At 51.7% G+C, this 17,156-nt stretch overlaps 3 protein-coding genes across 3 annotated transcripts; 1 reads left to right on the top strand and 2 right to left on the bottom strand.

Annotated features, from left to right (window-relative positions):
• Nucleotides 1–45: 45 nt before the first annotated feature.
• Nucleotides 46–3,914, top strand: TGME49_247015 (hypothetical protein). The gene has a single exon (XM_018780807.1). It carries the CDS (start codon nucleotides 1,058–1,060, stop codon nucleotides 3,185–3,187), a length of 2,130 nt encoding a protein of 709 aa, XP_018634945.1. The 5' UTR covers nucleotides 46–1,057; the 3' UTR covers nucleotides 3,188–3,914.
• Nucleotides 3,915–4,632: 718 nt separating this feature from the next.
• TGME49_247010 (hypothetical protein) lies at nucleotides 4,633–6,364 on the bottom strand. Its single transcript, XM_002367037.2, has 2 exons — nucleotides 6,105–6,364; nucleotides 4,633–5,747 (listed from the first exon to the last, which is right to left on the bottom strand). Exons 1-2 carry the CDS (start codon nucleotides 6,190–6,192, stop codon nucleotides 4,690–4,692), a joined length of 1,146 nt encoding a protein of 381 aa, XP_002367078.1. The 5' UTR covers nucleotides 6,193–6,364; the 3' UTR covers nucleotides 4,633–4,689.
• Nucleotides 6,365–7,422: 1,058 nt separating this feature from the next.
• TGME49_247000 (tetratricopeptide repeat-containing protein) lies at nucleotides 7,423–13,708 on the bottom strand. The gene is made up of 4 exons (XM_002367036.2): nucleotides 11,078–13,708; nucleotides 10,654–10,741; nucleotides 10,078–10,175; nucleotides 7,423–9,510 (listed from the first exon to the last, which is right to left on the bottom strand). The coding sequence occupies exons 1-4, from the start codon at nucleotides 13,324–13,326 to the stop codon at nucleotides 9,279–9,281; spliced, it is 2,667 nt and encodes an 888-aa protein (XP_002367077.1). The 5' UTR covers nucleotides 13,327–13,708; the 3' UTR covers nucleotides 7,423–9,278.
• Between the last annotated feature and the right edge of the window lie 3,448 nt (nucleotides 13,709–17,156).

The following is a 17,156-nucleotide window of genomic DNA, read 5'->3' as shown; positions in this document are numbered from 1 at the left end:
AGAAAGCGGAGAAAAGTGGAAAACACAAGCGGCGCAAAAAACCAGTAGAAACTCATTTGGCAGTCGTGTGTCCTCTCATCTCTGCCTACTTCCACTCTTATCTCCCCTCTCTTTCCTCCGCTTTTCCTGCCGCTCTGTGTCTTTGCACGTCTCTCACCTGTCGGTCCTCGCCAGTCTCTTCAGTGGTGTCCGTGCCTCGCAGCGCGCCATTTTCTTCTTCTTCAGTCGAAACTGCCCTTTCTTTCTCCTCTCTCCAACGCCCTCTTGCTTCTTCGCTCCTTCAAAGAGGTTCACCGTTGTGTCTCAGGCCGTGTCTGTTTCTGGGGAGAGCCACGTTTTCCTTCCTGTCTCCTTCACTCTCTGTGGTCGTTCCTTGATGCCAGTCTCTTCCCTCCTGAACTCCTCCAGCTGGAGTTCTTCTCGGCTGCAGATATCTCTCTTTCTTTGTCTCTCGTCTTCTCTCCTTTTCTCAGTTCACCGCGACTGTCTGGCCATACTCCTGAACCTCTCCCACCTCTTTCATTGTTCTGCTGATCTCCCTAATTTTCGTTCGAATCTGCCTATGGATATTCTTCTAACTCTTCTTCTGTTCTTGTAGCGTTCGTCGTCTTCGCGCTTTCCTGTTTCGGACGCAGAGAGCGAGAGACCGTCGCGTTCCGGTCTCCCTGCTGAGGTCGCAACACGGTTCCCCGCGTTTCTCTGTGAGGACGCAGAGTCTTCGGCAGGTTGCTCGCTATCTCTCTTTAGAAAGGCGCCTGCATTTCACTCGCCTAAGCAAAGCTGCGTCTCGTTTCGTGACTGTGTGTCCGTCCACTCTTTTCGCTGTCCTCAGCTCCACAGACCGGGGACGCGGCCGCCCACTTGGTCTCCACTTTCTGGAAATCGTTGTCTCTCATACGGGACGAAGAGAAGAAGGACAGAAAGAGAGAGAATGACAGAGATGGGAGACACGAGAGGGAAGAAAACAGAGGGGAGAGAAGGACTGAAGAGGGAGAAGGAAATGTAGACCGGGCAGAGAGCAAGAGCTTCAGGTGGTCGGAGAGAGAAGGCGGCGGAAATGGGGGGAGAGGACGCGAGTCCGGGGCTCTGCCTCGGTATGTCTTTTAACCGGATAGCAAGTGAAACGTCTGTCACTTTCAAGCAGTGTGTTGGGAGACAGGAGCACTCTCCCGTATCGACTGCTCACGAGAAGAAGCAATCACTCGTAAACGAGAGAGGAGAGACCAGACCGTCGCTTCTTTCTTCCAGTTCTTCTGGATCTTGTGACGCTTCTTCTTGTCTTCTATCTCCGTCGGCGGACGACCATCAACGCGACGCGCCGTCCGATTCCCCAACAGAAACCCATTCGTCTCCTTCGTCTCGGTCTTCTTTGTCTTCTTCGTCTCCCTCTTCTCGTTCTCTGCCTCTTTCTCCTCCTTCTTTTTCTGCATCGTCTTCCTCTGCCTCTTTGCCTGAATCGTGCTCTTGTTCCGCGTTGTCTCACGCTTCCTCTGCGTCTTCGCCTACACCATCTTCGCGAGTTTCTTGTTCCTCTGCAGCGCCTCCGTCTGTCCCTGTTTTCTCTCCTGCAGGGAGATGCGAAGCGGAGGACTTCCCGCAGTGCAACCGAGACCCAGGAAGAGTCTTTCGTTCTCTGTTTTTCGACTACGGTCTGAACCGTCTGCTGCAGTCGGCGCGAAGCGCCTCGGACGGGCTGAAGGAAAACAAGTGCTGTCGAGAGGACCGGCGTCGCAGTCGAGCGTCCCCGCGAAACGCCATCTCGGAGAGAAGCGACACGGAGAGCCCCGAGTTCGCAGAACAGACAATTTTTGACACCGAGCAGGACGCGCAGCCTCCGGCTTCGCAAGGTGTCCGGCCGTGTTGCTTCTCGTCTTCTTCCCCTGCTTCCCCTTGTTGCTCTTCGTCCTCGCCTTCACTGTCGACTGAGCGTCCGCTGGAGTCTCTCCGCCTCGTTCAGCAGCAACTTCCGCGCCTCCTGGCGAACTTGAGGGCCTCTGAGGAGGAGGTGGAACGCGCTGCGTTGCGGCTGAGGGCGATTGTGGAGGCGCGAGGGGAGACGGTATCTTGCCGACCGGCAGACGCCTCAGGGGAGGCGAGAGAGAGTGTATGCAGGGTGGATTCAGAGAGGCCGACTGAGGAGGCTGGAGGTGGCAGTGTGCGAGAGAGAATCAATCTTGAACTAGAGGGAGAAGAACGTCCCTGGCGGCGAGTTAGAGGCGGGGTGAGGTCCGAGACCGGAAGAAACAGGGACGGGGATGTAAAAGTCGAAGAAGAGCGAGAAGGCGAAGAAGGCGGCGTCTCTACGTGGGTGAAAGGAGAAAGAGTTCAGGGGACAGAAGAGAGTCAGGAGATCGGAAGTGGAATCGAAAGTGGTTCCCAACTTACGTTCGAGATCTTCTCCCAGCTCCTCTCTTTGGCTAGCCAGCCGGTTTCCCCAGAGAGCCAGCCTCTCGCTTGCGACAGCGAGCCAACTGCGGGGAGAGAACGAAGCGACGCAGAGGGTGCAGAGGAAGAGGCGAGAGAGCACGAGAAGGTGGGGATAGTTGCTTCAATGCGGAGAGGAGAAACGTCTTCCCAGGATAGCGATTCTTCACTTCGTTTATCTCCTTCCAATTCACACCGGAATGAAAATGCACCAAACCATGCGGGCATCACCCCGTCGTCCAATTCGAGCCAGCTGCTCAACGGACCTTGCTCTTTGTCTTCGTGTGCTTATTCTCCCGGGTCTTCTGCCTCTCGCCGACCTTCTGTCTCGCGTCGTTCTTCTACTTCTTCTCATTCCCCTGTTTCTCATTCTCCTTCTTCTCAATTTTCGTCGCCTACTTCACGTTCTAGGCAGCACCCCCGGTTGCCTTGCAGTCGCGTATCGTCAACATCGGGTTCCCTGTCTCGGGAAAACGAGAGTCAGGAAGAAGACTGTGGCGGACGGCAGGGATTTGCTGCTTCGAGTACTAGCCGCCAGTCTCTGTCAAGCGCTTTCTCCGAGACGGCGAATGGACCTACAGACGGTTTTCTGCAGAGACAAGAGAAACGAGGAACCCGAGAGGGAGAGCAGCGAAGAACGAGCAGTGAACAATCTGTATGTTGCGGGCGAGGTGTATCGACACCAAGAGAAGGGCCGAGCGTGACAGAGTTCTCAAATTCAAGGGAACCTGCGTTCAAAGCCAAAAAAGTTCGCCGTGAGTAAAGCCCGCTGAAAGGGTCTAGGAGACTCAAGAACTTGAGGAAAACCTCAGAGGGGCAGGGGTTTCTCAAACTGGTAACGGTTACGGACTGTCATGCTTTTCATGATTGTTCTTCCGTGCACAGAGCAACGCTTTCGTAGGGGGAGATGGACGCCACAACCGTGTTTGAATTTGTCCCGTTCGTTTCCAATTCTCGTCATGCTCCCCAGTGTTGAAGACAGCATGGTTTTTGGGCGTGATCGAACAGAGAGGGAAGCTAGTATAAAAAAACTTCCGCCCATAGAACACTCCGCGGATCTAGACAGAACCATCCACGCAGAATTCAAGGATTTCCTTTTCCGTGTGTTCGTTCCAATATGATACTCCCTTACTAGAGTTCCCTTACTAGAGTTGTAACAGCCCTTACTGCAACCGCACATACACTGGACACTCTCTGTTCTCATTTCAGACACCGGCTTTTCCATAATCTTCCCACCCTTCCCAAGCATGTCGAAAAATGTAGAGCCGATCTGCCAGTAGTTCAAGGGTTGCTGATGAATGCGGCTCATCCCACCGCTTCAAAACACGATAACCCCAAGTCAGGTCTTAGTTAATCCAGATGAGAGTGCCGCATTTCCAAAGCGAATGAAGAAAGAGACGGTATGGAGCTGTTCCCTCATGTTTTCAGCGGAGCGGGAAATATGGGTTTCTCTTCAGATCGTTAGCTAGCAAAAGCCAGGTTGTTTCGAAGGTCGTTGTTTCATTCCCACTGGGAAAGACTCTTTTTCATTCTGGACTGTATTCGTGTGTTCCTCTCAAGAACAGTTGACGCATGTGTACACTCTGTCTAGCACGCCCCTCGGCTCTGCCATAACTGAAACAGAACACTGTGTTTGGAGGCATTTTCAGATAAGATATAGTCCTCTGTTCCTCAGGATGGCTCTCGGTTCTGAGGGAAGAAGAAAACACAATACGGATACTAGCGAAAAGCAGCCACGCGAACCCTCAGTCGGGCGAGGCTTCTCTTTAAGATTCCAGTCTGCACTCTTTTGTCATTTGCTTGGAACAACGATGAGCACCAGATCTGAAATATGTACAGAGCAGCTGCTGGCTTCCCAGTCTTGTCAACGTTGCTAAACCTCGTGTCAAAGTTCGCGCACACAAGCCTGATCCGTAACGTCAAACGCACATGTGTTCGCAAGTCTGACAGTGTCCACTGGACTGGGAGCCGGGAAGAAGTCTGTCTGTTTTTTCCAAGACAAGAACCGGCTTCTGTCCGGTTTTTCGGAACCATGGAAAGGCAACACATGCGAGAAAAGATTCGATGTGATTCCCGGTCTCTCCGTCCCCTGATCGAGGGGTGTGCACGAGCGTTCGAACAGCATTCGTATGCACAGACCATGCGATTGCACGTTTTTCGGCACATGGAAGGGTTGACAGAACATTTGGTTTACAGACACAAAAAACACCGTGAACTGATTATTCTGTGTGCCTTGCTTCCCTTACGAAAACCCTGTTCAGAAACTCAGAAGAGCCTCAAGCGATCAGTTTGGGTTAAGCTACAAGTCTCTTGTGCAATTCGTTCGTCGAGCATTCTTGTGAAAACGTTCAGTACGTCCATGAAGGAAGCCATAACTTGCTGTGTACTCCCGTCCTGGGTCGTCGGATGTTCTGTCGCCTTTCTTCCCAAGGCAATGTCAACCGCTTGCTCCAGCATGGGCCTGTCAGCGTAGGAAAGCCCGACAGAGTTCCGGACGAGATCGAGAAGCTTGTCTCGGGGTCGCGGAATAAGAAAGGCTTCGTCTGAAACGCCCCAAGCCTCAAATGGCGCTGGGGTCAACAGCTGCCCGACGGAGAGTTCATCATCGTAGTTGACGCAGTCATCAATTCGTCTCTTTTTGGGAGGTGCAATATCCGTGCGAATACTGGGGACTCCAAACCGTCTTTCGGACTGAGTTTGAAATGCTGGGTTTGACAGGAATCGCTGAAACGCAGATGACAGCTTCGAAGGCGGAATACCATCCGCGCTGAGACTTGCGGAACCGTCTTGCAAGAAGAAGCCTTTTGTTAAAGCGCGAAAAGCGCGGGATCTGCCGAGGTCGGCATCAGGCTGCTGCTCAGCTAAAGAGTAGGATCCCTGGAGACACTCCTCGACAGTTGCAGGATCGCGGTGAGTTACCAGCCCGAAGGCAAAGTCTATGGGAACATCCGGGTTCCCCGCCACCGACAGGGCAGTCTTGCCTACTTCTGGATAGCAGATCCGACGGTAGTCTTCAACGGCTTTGGAAGACTCATCCGTCGACCCTCCGGCGTCCCTACTTCCAGATAGGCACTCTTTAACCCCCTCAACTTCCTTCGCGTAGGACTTCCCGAAGCGGAAGTCACGGAGGTCAATGTGCTTCACCTCGTAGTGGCGGTCGACTTGCTGTCCGGGTGGATAGTCACGATGAGTTTTCTGGTAGAGTCTCTCATCCTGTTCAGAGTTTGACGGGGCATCTTGGGGAAAGATGAGCTTTTTTGCAGCATTTGTCTCGTCTGTCGTTTGTTTGATGCCGAAGCGGAAATTCGGCGCCTTTGTCGCGTCTGAAAGGCGCAGTCCACGGATTTGGCTCTTGCCCAAAGGCTTTGTCCACGTGCTCCTGTAAACCGCCTCGCGCCGTTCTAGCAAGAACCTCTCCATTTCACTTGTAGGTGCTTGGTTTGAAAGGAGTCTCTTGAGTGATGTATCCCCACCGACCTCTAGCCGCTTAACACCCGCTGCTCGGGGTGAAACCTCATCTGGGGAAGTCAGCCAAGGAGGCTGGTAATTCGACCTTTTAGGGAAACTGACACGTTCTTGCGATCCCTTCTCTGGTTGTACACAGTCCCGGGTCCCGAAACTGTCTCGCGCACCAGCTAAGCCAGCCGGGCGAATCAGCGGGTATAAATCGAAAAGCTTACCTGAGCCTTTCAGATTCAAAGTGGCGCACTCCTGGACTGTTGCTGCTGAGGCGGGATGCCCCCCCAGCTCGTCACCCCCACCTGGCATGTCTGTTCCAAAAGGGGATGATCAACGAAAGACCTTTCTAAATGTCGATGTGTAGCCAAATAAAGTGAAAAACATGATATGAAGGCAACAGAGAGTCTGGGAAACTGGTGCAAGCGATCGTCTGCGAACAGCTGTGCAAACGCAGCCGAAGACCGGTTCCGTTGTGTTCTAGAGGCATTCAGGATATTTCCACAGACTAATGCAAGCAGTGCTGCTAATAGCTCAAAACAAGGGACAGCCTCTGGCAGGTAACACGTTTCCATGGGGTATCCGCCTGTCTGGAAAATGTCGAAAACCTTGAACAGCTCAGCAATCTGATTTTAACCGTTTGGAAGCACACCCGTGTCCGTTATATGGCACACTTTGGCCAACTACGCGAGAACCCGGCAATTCTGGAGATGGTGCTGGTACCTCCGCTTCTGAGTTCTTGAAAAATAGTGGTTGGAAGCAATATCTCCGTCTCTCAGGTACTGCAAGAAACGTTTGAAGCTGAAGGATCCACGTTTTCGGTCGAAATGTCAGTAGCTGTCGGTTTGACTCATACTGTACGGTACCTGGACGTGTGGGTCGAGTATTGCGATAGACAAAGACGAAAAAGAAGATACCGCTTTCTTGTGAACTTCTGCACACTTCGCGACTTTTAGACCAAGGAAAGCTTCAACGTAATGGCGCCCCGCACCTCCTGGGGCTGGCAGGTACCTCTTGATGGGGCTGCTGTTGGTTTTCTTGCTGGCTACAAGCACTTTCCGAGAGAGACTGATAATAAGTTTAATAAATTGTTTCGCCTATGGAGGAATAGAAAACCTGTTGTGCGTCTTCGTTGTAGAAGGGGAGACTCTACAGACGCAACAAACCGAAGCGCATTAGAGAACTGAGGATGCAACTGAAAGTTGGGACAGAAATAAAGGTGTCAGCGCGACCAGTCGCAGATAGTTGACACTCTCTGGTTTCCTCATTCAACACTGTCTTTCCAAGAAAAACCAAAAGACAGCGATGGCTTCCTCATTTCTGTGAGAGAGGGAGATCTACCTACGTCCAAGGGCCCACATGCGAGGTGTCCTGGATGGCAGAAATGTGCTTTTCCTTACTTCCTTTTTATGAATCGATCGTGAAGCCGTCTTCCGAGACCGGATATAAAAGCCGATGTGTCTTGTGTGGCTTCACCACGTGTTGACTCATCGTGGTATTTGTCTTCAGCACCAACTTCTCCGTTCCACTCTTCACTGCGCTTTACGGACTACCTTCCACAGGTTCTGCATTGCCTTAGTCCTCCGAGCGACCAGAGATTGTCAAGAAACCTCCTCGGTGCAAGAAGACGCAACGTTTTGGGCCTCTCATCTCGTCCCTTTGTTTGCGAGAAGCGTGAAATTTACAAACGTTACTTTCAAGAGGCCCCAACACAGCAGCATGACCAATCTCGTCCACACACGGATGCTTTCCTGTCTGTTCGTGACTTCCCAAGGCTGTGCTTCGTTTGGTTGAACAGAAAGGTCCTTCCGACGCGTGAGTCCTTTTGTGTCAGACCGATGCTTCCGAGAGCAGTAAGCCAGCGAATTCCCTGTCGTCACCGCCTACACGTGATTGCAGCGTAGGCTCGCGTTCTGTACGCGCATCGAACGCCTGGCCTCATTGTGGGACGTAGTCACCTTCCGGCATCCGAGGGTTGACTACACAACGGGGAAGCTAACAGAAAGCGGGCGTCGCTTCGTGGTTTCGGAGAAACGACGACCAGCACGTTCTAAGCAGTAACCCGATGAACCGTTCTGTACTGTCTTCGGCGGAAATGATATGCATCAAAGGCGCTGAGGCCTCACCGCCTTCCGAGGGGTGTGCTCCAAAAACGGTGACGTGAACTCTAGCCATTTACCAAGGATTATAGTGAGAGAGTAGCGACAAGGAGAAATACTAAGGCAGCTGCACGAGGTCACAAGACCAGTCTACGCAGTCGCAGCAGAAAGCCACAAGAACTTCTCTATCCCACAAAAACGAATGTTATCGCGATGGACAGAAAAAACAGAGAGGCTCCCCCTGATACGTTGCAAAGAGTAGCACGGACTGGGAACAAAACAGACACCTAAATATCAGGGTGTCGCAAGCGCCTCAGAAATACACCCATGCATCGACACCATGTCTCCTTCCCTCCAGAAAAAATTCTCTTTCTTCCCTCTTTCTTTCTTAAGATTAGTCTGCACGCGTTTCGTGCCTAGGCTGAGTTGTCTGTTGTAAGTCGGATTTCTACGGGCGTCTGTATCCTCCGCGTCTCTCGTTACATATCTGCTCCCTTTGGAAGCACCGAAAACATCAGAATCCACATCCACCTGCGAACCGATGCTGGCGACAGCGAAGACGCTCTGCATACAGACAGCCTAGCCGTTCGAAGCAGGAGCAACTGCGGGGCAACGCATTAGCATCGCCTGACCAGGAACGAGGAAATAAAAAGTAGCAGGTGCTACCAGACGAGCCCTTGTCACTACGAGTCTGTCGTCGAAAAGCACGAAAACGGAAAAACACACACTATTACCTATTTTAGAAAGGCGATGCCTTCGTAAGGGAAAGTGAGAGACGACGCGCATAGACACCAGAAATACGCGAATGCGATTTCGTCCTTCCACTCTTCGGTCCCCCATAAGGTAAATGGCAAAAGGCGAAAAGCTAAAAGGGGAACACACGAACATGCCTGTTTTCATAGGTCATACACTCGTGCAACTCCCCGAGTACTCTCGCGATTACTCGAGAGTCCTCCAGCAAGCTGCGCCTTTCCCCACCTTCTTCGACGTTTCTCTTCAGAGCCTTCTCCTATACTCCATCTTTGTGATACGTGGTCGTCGAACGCAACATCCCCTCCTCGTTCCATTTCTCTCCTCATTGTAAAAACCACCACTTATCGTCATCGCCTTGCTTCGAAAACGCATACTCGTCTTAAAAAAGGTACATCTCTCTCTCTTTCACTCCTCTCCAAACGCTCGCTACCCACACCCTGGTGTCTCTGTTTGAAGCCTCACGGCGCATGCAGTTCGTGTCCTCGGCAGTTCCCCTCTTGTTTCCCAGTCTTTTCACGAGTTTCCCCGCTTTCTGCGCATTCTCCTTCACTGACTTGCTGCGGCTCCAGCCGGCGGCTGTGCATTTTGCTGGAAGGAAATGTTGTACGCCCCAGTATCCGGGTTCTGTTCAACTTTGAAGTTGTCGAGAGAAAGACCGACTTTGCCCAGGACGAAGTTTCCAAAGTCTTTCAGCTTCCCAATCATCTCCTCTTTCTCCTTCTCAAACTGAGCCTCGCTCTTCTTCTTCACCCGCTGCTGATCGCTTCGGTACCGCGCTCTGCATCCAGGGAAAGGAACGCATGCAGACATACAATTTATAGAGGTACATGCAAAAGAGCCCCACAAAAAAACAAAACACACGTTCTGCGGTGGCGCACACGCCCTCGCATGTACGCGTGTTCCTTTCCTCCAGGCCACCGTTCAGAAAAGCCCCAAAACACACACAGACATGCTCACAGACGCCCATGCAAAAGCATGCGTCTCCTTCTCTTGTTGAGACACAACGACTGCTCCTGACAACGCACAGAGTTCTGATGGGAGGACACCCCCAATTCCTCTTCCTCCTGACACAAGTACGGACCTACAGAGTTCACCGATGCACTACTGCCAAAATGCACGTGGCCCTCTACATGTATGTGTTCCTACACATTTGTCCTTTACCTCTGCGTCTATCTATTTACATGTACCTCTGTCGCGACCTGTTTACGCCTCGCTATTTATGTGTGTAATACATCTTCCAAATGCAGTCACCGTCAGGTATGTTGGCAGAGACAGAAACACGATACGTGCGAAACGCGAGATCAGCTAGCCAAAGTCGGGGAGCAAAAGCCACTCGCGCGCCTACTCGAGAGAGGGGTCGAGTTCGATAGCTTTGTTGATGTCAGCGGCTGCGTCGTGCCACTTCGTAAGAGCTTCGTTTGCCGTGAAGCGTCGCAGATAGGCCTGGAATCACCCAAGACGCTTGCAAAACGTAGGAAGCATGAACAACGACGCACAAAGATAGCCGGAACAGAGAAGAAACAGGGCCACAGGAAGAGAGGGCGAGAGAAATAAGAGCAAGATAACACAAACAGAGGACGACAGGAAGACCGTCTATTCGCGGTTCCTCTACTATTCTGTTAGCAGAAGAAACAGAAGGGTTGCACATTTCTGGACTTTGATGAAAAACCGGTAGGCGCCCTAGACACCAGAGAAAGTGTAGTGGGGACTATTGGCTTCCAGACGCGTGGATGTATCCCGTTGTGTTCCCGAAGAACAAGTCCCAGAAACTCGCTTCACACAACGCAGACTTTAGAAATATATTTGGAAATTCCTTTAATGTCGACAAAACATGGATTTCCCCGAAACTACTCACCAATTTACAGTTAACGCAGTAGTCAAAAATATGCATTGTTCCGCTCTTCCACAAATACGCGATTACCTTTGCATACGAAGGGTCACACTGAATCGCTTCCGTGCAGTCCGCGACAACGGCCTCCCAGCATTTGCCATGAAGGTGGCAAGCCCCTCTGGAGAAAAACATAAAACAATCAGGAAAATAAAGACGAACGTGGCTCAGCGACACAGAGGTTGACGGATTTCGTCGTCGAAAAAGAGAAGGCAGGATCAACGAAATAAGAAGCCCAGGACGACAAGGTGTTCTTCGGAAAAAACACGCGCATACCGGCCTGCGAACTCAAGATAGCAAGCATACGGAAATCGCGTTGGCAAGAGGGAACTCAAAACGGGGTATCCAGGAACAAGAGGCTTCAGCTCGCTGTATGCGTCGCTAACAAAACGAAGAATACACGGTCGCTCCAGGAAAAAGGTCTGTCTAGCCCGGAGAAGTCAAACACGAAACATACCTGTTTGAAAGGAGGACAGCCCTCAACTGGTTGAATTCCAGAGCCATGGCCTCTCGCTCTTTCTCCTTCTTCTCCTTGAAAGCCAGAAATTCAGCTTCAGTCAACAAATGCTCTTCGTCCCCAGATTTCTCTTCCTTCTCACGAGTCTCCTCCTTCTCAGAAATATCTTCCTTCTCTGGTGAGCCTCCCTTCTCACAGGTCTCCTTCTCGTCCGCCGAGTCGTGACCCTTTTGGACGGCGGCTTGTGCCACTGAGTCTTCCCGTGCACCTCGCTGCTCGGGGGCGTCTTCCTCCGTTCCTTTGGCGTCGTCGTTTGTCTCCTTTGTCTCCCGTGCTTCTTCTTCCTCTCGCGCGTCCTTGAAAAGCTTTTGGTCTTCCGCTCCATGTTCTCCGTTAGGGGCCTCACCGCGCAAGGACCGTTCGTAGCGGATGTTCTCAGCTGCTTCCAGCTCGTCTTCTTTGTCTTGCATAGCTGCGTCAAATTCGTCTAGCCAGTCGTCTTCTTCTTCATCAAGGCGGTCCAGCGCTTGCGTGTAGATATCGAGTGCAGCTTCGTACTTGCCTTCGCGGAATTTTTGGTTTCCTAACTCCTTCAATTCTGCCGCGGTTTTGTCTTCCAAGTCTTCTTCATCCTTCTTCTCGTCTTCGACCTCTTCAAATCGCGGAGGATCCTGTCTCTCCTCGGGAAAGACCTCTCCAAGGTCTTCCACCTTCGGGTTGTTCTCTTCCTCGTCTTCTCTCTCGTCATCCCCTTCTTCTCCCCCCACGCACTCACGGGGGAAGCCGCCCCTCTCCTGTTTTACCTGGTCGTCTTCTACTTCCACCACTGACCCAACCGCATGTACACTCTCTTCAGTCGCGGCCTTCTCGTTCTCTTCTCCCAGGAGAGGAGCTGTCGCCGGTTCGTTTTCGGCCGCGCCACGCGCGTTGCGCGCTTCCCCTTGAGGTGTATCCTCACACTCTGCCTCTGCGACTCCGTCCTCTTCCCCTTCGTGAGAAGCAACGGGATCCGCTGCTACCTTCGGTTCGCTCTCGTCCTGGCTTTCTTGACAGAGAGAAGACTCCAAGTTCTCTTCCGAAACAGCTGCCTTCGGCTTGGCCTCTCCAACCTCCCGTGTTCCACTCGCAGTTGCCGTACTGTTCAACTCGCCGATCTCTGTAGAAGCTCCTGCGTTCGACGGAGACGGCGCAGCGCTCGTGGACCGCTGAGACGGTGACCGGGCCTCCACTGTATCGCGCAAGTTTGAAAAGTGTTTTTCTGCTTCCTTTTCGCCTCTTCCTTGGCTTTCCGGCGCACCCTCCTGAGGCTCCTCGTTCAACGAACTTGTTGGTGCGGCCAAAACGGGCGGAGCCCGTGGACACTCCGACTTTGTGACATGCGCAGACCCGGAGGGTAACAACGAAGAAGGGTCGGAACGCGACTGGAGAGGAGAGGAGACACGAAAGGAAGATGAGGTTGAGGACGAAGAAGGCCGACTCTCTGCATGGTCATACTTGAAGCAGCCTCTAATCCGTCGATCTTGTTCCAAAAGAAAGGATTCCTCTGCAGGGGTGAGACACGCAATGTCTTCATCCGCGAGAAGGGGGGCGTCAGGTGCCTCACGGGGAGACGCGGGACCCGAAGAAGGCGGCGAAGGGAAAACGTCACTCTGGTGTCTCCGATTTCGTTCACTGTCTCCATGTTTCTCGCCAGCGTCTTGAGCACACTGTCCCTCTCCTCGCTGTTTGTCAGTCAGGGAAGCTTTTTGCAAAGAAGAAAAAGACAACACCGATGTCCCTGGAGTATCGGCGCAGTCCGAGAATATCACCGCGTTCCGCTCTTCCCTTTCTGCATCTGAAGCTTTCTTGCTTTGCGGTCTCTCCTCTTCCTCCTCTGCATCTTCCGGCTCCTTTTCTTCACCGGTGGCAACGAGTGTGGCCATTCGCACCCCTCCGGCGACGGCAGCTTCGAGTTCCTCCTCGTCACCAACGACGGTTTCAAGAAGTGTTCTTCCTCTGCCATTTGCTCCTTTTTCGCTCCCTTTTACGGCTACCTGGGGCTCACTACCTGTCTTCAGCGTTGTCTCTGCAGATGCAGCGCAGCTTCCACCTTCCGCCTTCTCAGTGGACGACGTCGTTTTCGGTCCTCCATAGAGAGGGAGGAAAAATGTGGAAATGGAGGATGTGAAGATGGTGTGCAGCTGACGCTGGAGAACCCACCCGACGAGAACCGCGAGGGTGAGAGAAAAAACGATGATGAGGAAAACCATCTTCGCCAGTCACCCGTGGCTGTTCGATTTGTGACGGGCGGAATCGAAGAAGGACGGCGTCAGCCGTGCGAGGAGAAAGAGAGATCCAGAATGCGCACAAAGAGGTGCAGAGCTAATACATCTTTCACTGGCGAAAAAGACGAAATCGGACAGGAAAAGAACGATTTTTCCTGCACACGCAGGACCGACGCAACGCCACGCACAACAAGAGGACCATCAACACGCCAGCACCTTACAACTCGTTGATTGACAAAGACAGAGACGTGACAGAAATGCACACGCCGGGAAACTCAGACACAGAGAAGTAATTCACATGGCGCAGCAGGAAAACCTATACGAGACAGAGTGCCTTCAGTCAAAAGCAACGGAACTTGCTTCTTGTGACCGCATGTTCCACGCACCCGGTTGTCTATACAGCGGACAAGTCGGGCGGCGCACGGGTGGGAAAGAGCTGGCGGCGTCGAGTGACCGTATCGTTCGCAATGCGCGGAAGACGCTTATGTTGCTCTTGCGTAGGTGACATCTGTAGGCTAAGCTGTTGTTGAAGTAGTTTTGATCCCCTGAGTCTCCTTCCCTGTGTCACTTATCAAACGCCATCCATAGCCCCGAAAGCTTCCGAGGCTGCTACGCAGTGTTAGATTAGTTGCTAGATGGCATCGTCTGCATGCAAATGTTACGTAGGGAACGGGGAAACAGAACCGCCATGCAAGCCACGAGTTACCAAATTTGCAGATGAACAGTAGACAAATAAGGGAGTTTATCGGATTAAAGAGACAAAAGCGGGTAGGGAACAACAGACGATAGGTAACCAGCTAGCTGCTGAAGGAAACCCTGGTCGGAGGTCTCGCAATCATGAGGTCGTTGTAAGAGCGGGCTGCCTCTAGAAAAAAACCGGCACGGCAAAAAGACGTAACAAGAGGGGGAAATGCCCTGTGACAAGAGTCGAAAAACCTTTCTTCAGCCTTGTAGTATCAGGAGCACCACTTCATTGTCCATTCCCCCCTCTTGACGCAACTCAAGTCTGCGAACCTAACACTGAAGGACGACGAAACACTTCGGTTAATGTTTCTCTCTTGTACTTGTGCTCTTTTTTCTGCATGTCGCTGTGTTTACCGATGCTGTACAGTCCCGTAAAGCCACAATATTTGCTGCATTCCTAATATGTTTGTGTAGGCTCGACTGGATAAGCCTTCGCGAGGTGGACAGTTTGCTCGCAATGGATATCTTATGGACTACTCCATGTGATATAATCGTATACGCAACCCTGTATCAGTGTTTGGCATACATGCACTCGTTGAGCAGACGCAGATGCCATATTCAGTACAGGCAGAATTCTCCGCGAATCCCAGAGCCACAGAAAGGACCCCTCGATCGTTGAACCGGTGAAACAGTGAGAAGAAGACAGAGCACGTTACGTGATGAGACTTGCGACAAACGAACAAAGCACTAGTTCCTTTGTCGTCGATCAGGTGACCCAAACAGAATTCCAGTCTCCAATCGCTGATCACGCTTAGAGAAACTTTTTTTTGAACAGTTTTTTCAGTTGCACGGACGTCATTACAAAAGAAGGGCATCATTGTGTACCGCCCCTCAATAAACAAATCCAGTAATAAAACCCCTCTTTCCCGCATCAGCATTTCTGCAATATTCGAACTTTCGTTGCTTCAAGTGTGAGCGGGTGAGGCGATGTTTTGCTGTGCCCATCACGATCCGCTGCCGCTGGACCATCCTCGGCGCTACCGTGTGCAGACAGCAGTTGTTGAGCAACACGATTAGAAATACACACCAGTGGAGCACTGTGTCTTCATAATAGGGAAACAATAGCCCCGAAACATCTTTTTTTCATCTTATTCCTGACTGACTGGCAATGGAATGAGAACAGGGCAACGGCCCCAGATGGTAAGGGTTCAGCAGCAGAAGGGAGAATGAAGAGAAACAAACATGGTGCACACGAGTAGGAAGCCGCGAAAATTGAGAGACAAACAGCCATACTGTTCAAAAAGGAAGATGCAATTGTCCAGTCTTCAACGTCAGCTCGTTTTTTGTATATTTTCAGCCGCCTAGTTCCCCGGGCTTCTAACAACAATAGGACATGATAAGAAAAATGTCTAGCGCTTCAAGCATTCACTGTCACCCTCAGGTTGTAGTATTCCACAAATGATTGTTCGCAATCATGTCTATCGAGCAGCCTCAGACAAACTACGAAAACTGCCGTGACGCCACAGCTGCGGGTAAATGACCTCCAATAAGGGCACTAGTCGGTACTCCCATGTCGCGTTTCCGACACTTTCGTCATTTTAAGACAGAAACTGACACGGGCGTCTAGACACCGCCGGTGGAAGACAAAAATACAAGTTCCTCCGGAAAGATGGTCGACGGCGTTTCGGCACTTCATGAAGGTAGAACTCAAGGCCTGCCGATGTAGAGACAAATTCATTGCCTGTTGCTCCTCTTGAAGTACTCGTGACCCCAAGGACGATTGCTGCAGTTTAACTGTCAGTACATGACAAAGGTTGACGTTGTCATCTCTCAGAACGGGCGTGTTGTAGAGATTAGAACTCCACACGCAGCACACCATCGGACTGCACACACGTCGGCTCTCTGCGTTGGGTAAGCACAACATTCTCTGGAGTATGCGAGGGAATGGAAACGCCTTCCCGACCTTCACGATCGAAACTGGAATGGACAAACCTCGAAGAGACGCAACCCAAGAAACACTTTTCTGCGTTCGTTCCGTCTCAGAAGTTCAACCGTGGAGACATATCGAGATGATTTTCTAGTTTCAGACCACCGCAGATTCGTCTTATCGGGAGAAAGACGGTGTAGCTCGTGTGCAGTGTGGTAATTTCGATTCAGGAGAAAGCGCACAAGCCAGTTTTGTACAGATGGTTATTTCCATGGTATCGAATTCCAGGATAACATGCGTGGTGACACGGAACTGTCAAAAGCCAGCGAGTTCGGCGCAGTTGTCCGACCAAATGTGGTAGTCATTCGGTAGGCCGTCGGGTCGTTTCCTCAGTCCTCTCCAGCCTCCTCACTGCACATCAATGACACGCCGAGTTACGTGGGTGTCTTTTAGTACTGTGATTCTGTGTTGGCTTCCCGATTGTTTCGAAATTAACGTTACCCAACGATTCAACACCAGCATCATAACGAAATATCTTGCCTTAGCTTTCGGTGTGTGAAGACGTCGCTCTTCGAAGAGACAGCGATAAGGTGCGGGTTTCTCCCAGATGCGGACGCGTGCGACACACATTTCGACTCGATTGTGCTGTCTCCGAGACAGTTCGTTTGGATCCTTGTCGCGGACCCATGCGACAGCACTCTGGATCCTGCACACTCTGGGGACGTCTCTTTCCCAAGTGGTGGAGTATTGGCTGGCGACATTTAACTACTGACAGACAGTGAGAGACTGAAACTCCCACGAAAACCTCTGTGCAGTCGAGGAGCTTGAAATTGCTACGGAATCATGGAACGGTGGCGAAGACGGGGCTGCGGATTGTGTGGTCTGGGTTACAATGACTTCTCGCCTGGCACTGGATAAACGACAGTCGGCAGGAGACGTTCGCGCCTCCCTGACCTTATCATTTGGTGGATCGTATAAGATGTTCAGGGAGTCCATTTGGCAAGAGTACTAGCCGCTGGCGGAACGCTCGATGACCTTGATGACTCGGAATCCGGCTGCACGCTTGTCTGTGTGTTTCGTTGCGTCATCCAACACCTTTTCTTGTTTGTGGTGCTACTTCCTGCAATAACGTCTGCAATTCTGGTCATGGTTCTGTGCACTTTGAAATCGACATAGCCACAAATCGTGGAGTGTCATAGGATTA

The sequence above is a fragment of the Toxoplasma gondii genome, chromosome XII, assembly GCF_000006565.2.
Source record: "Toxoplasma gondii ME49 chromosome XII, whole genome shotgun sequence".
Lineage (NCBI taxonomy): Eukaryota > Apicomplexa > Conoidasida > Eucoccidiorida > Sarcocystidae > Toxoplasma > Toxoplasma gondii.
This window is presented reverse-complemented; position numbering and strand designations above follow the sequence as displayed.

Bases quoted from the DNA above. Each gene is read 5' to 3' on its own strand.
- TGME49_247010 (XM_002367037.2), bottom strand. From the start codon at position 6,192: ATGCCAGGTGGGGGTGACGAGCTGGGGGGGCATCCCGCCTCAGCAGCA. The intron at 5,748-6,104 runs GTAAGCTTTTCG...TGCGCCTTTCAG, and splicing joins TTTGAATCTGAAAGGCTCAG to ACGCGACAAAGGCGCCGAAT.
- TGME49_247000 (XM_002367036.2), bottom strand. From the start codon at position 13,326: ATGGTTTTCCTCATCATCGTTTTTTCTCTCACCCTCGCGGTTCTCGTC. The intron at 10,176-10,653 runs GTAATCGCGTAT...GGGTGATTCCAG, and splicing joins GTGACCCTTCGTATGCAAAG to GCCTATCTGCGACGCTTCAC. The intron at 9,511-10,077 runs GTAGGCGCGCGA...CCCTGGATGCAG, and splicing joins GAACTCGACCCCTCTCTCGA to AGCGCGGTACCGAAGCGATC.
- TGME49_247015 (XM_018780807.1), top strand. From the start codon at position 1,058: ATGGGGGGAGAGGACGCGAGTCCGGGGCTCTGCCTCGGTATGTCTTTT.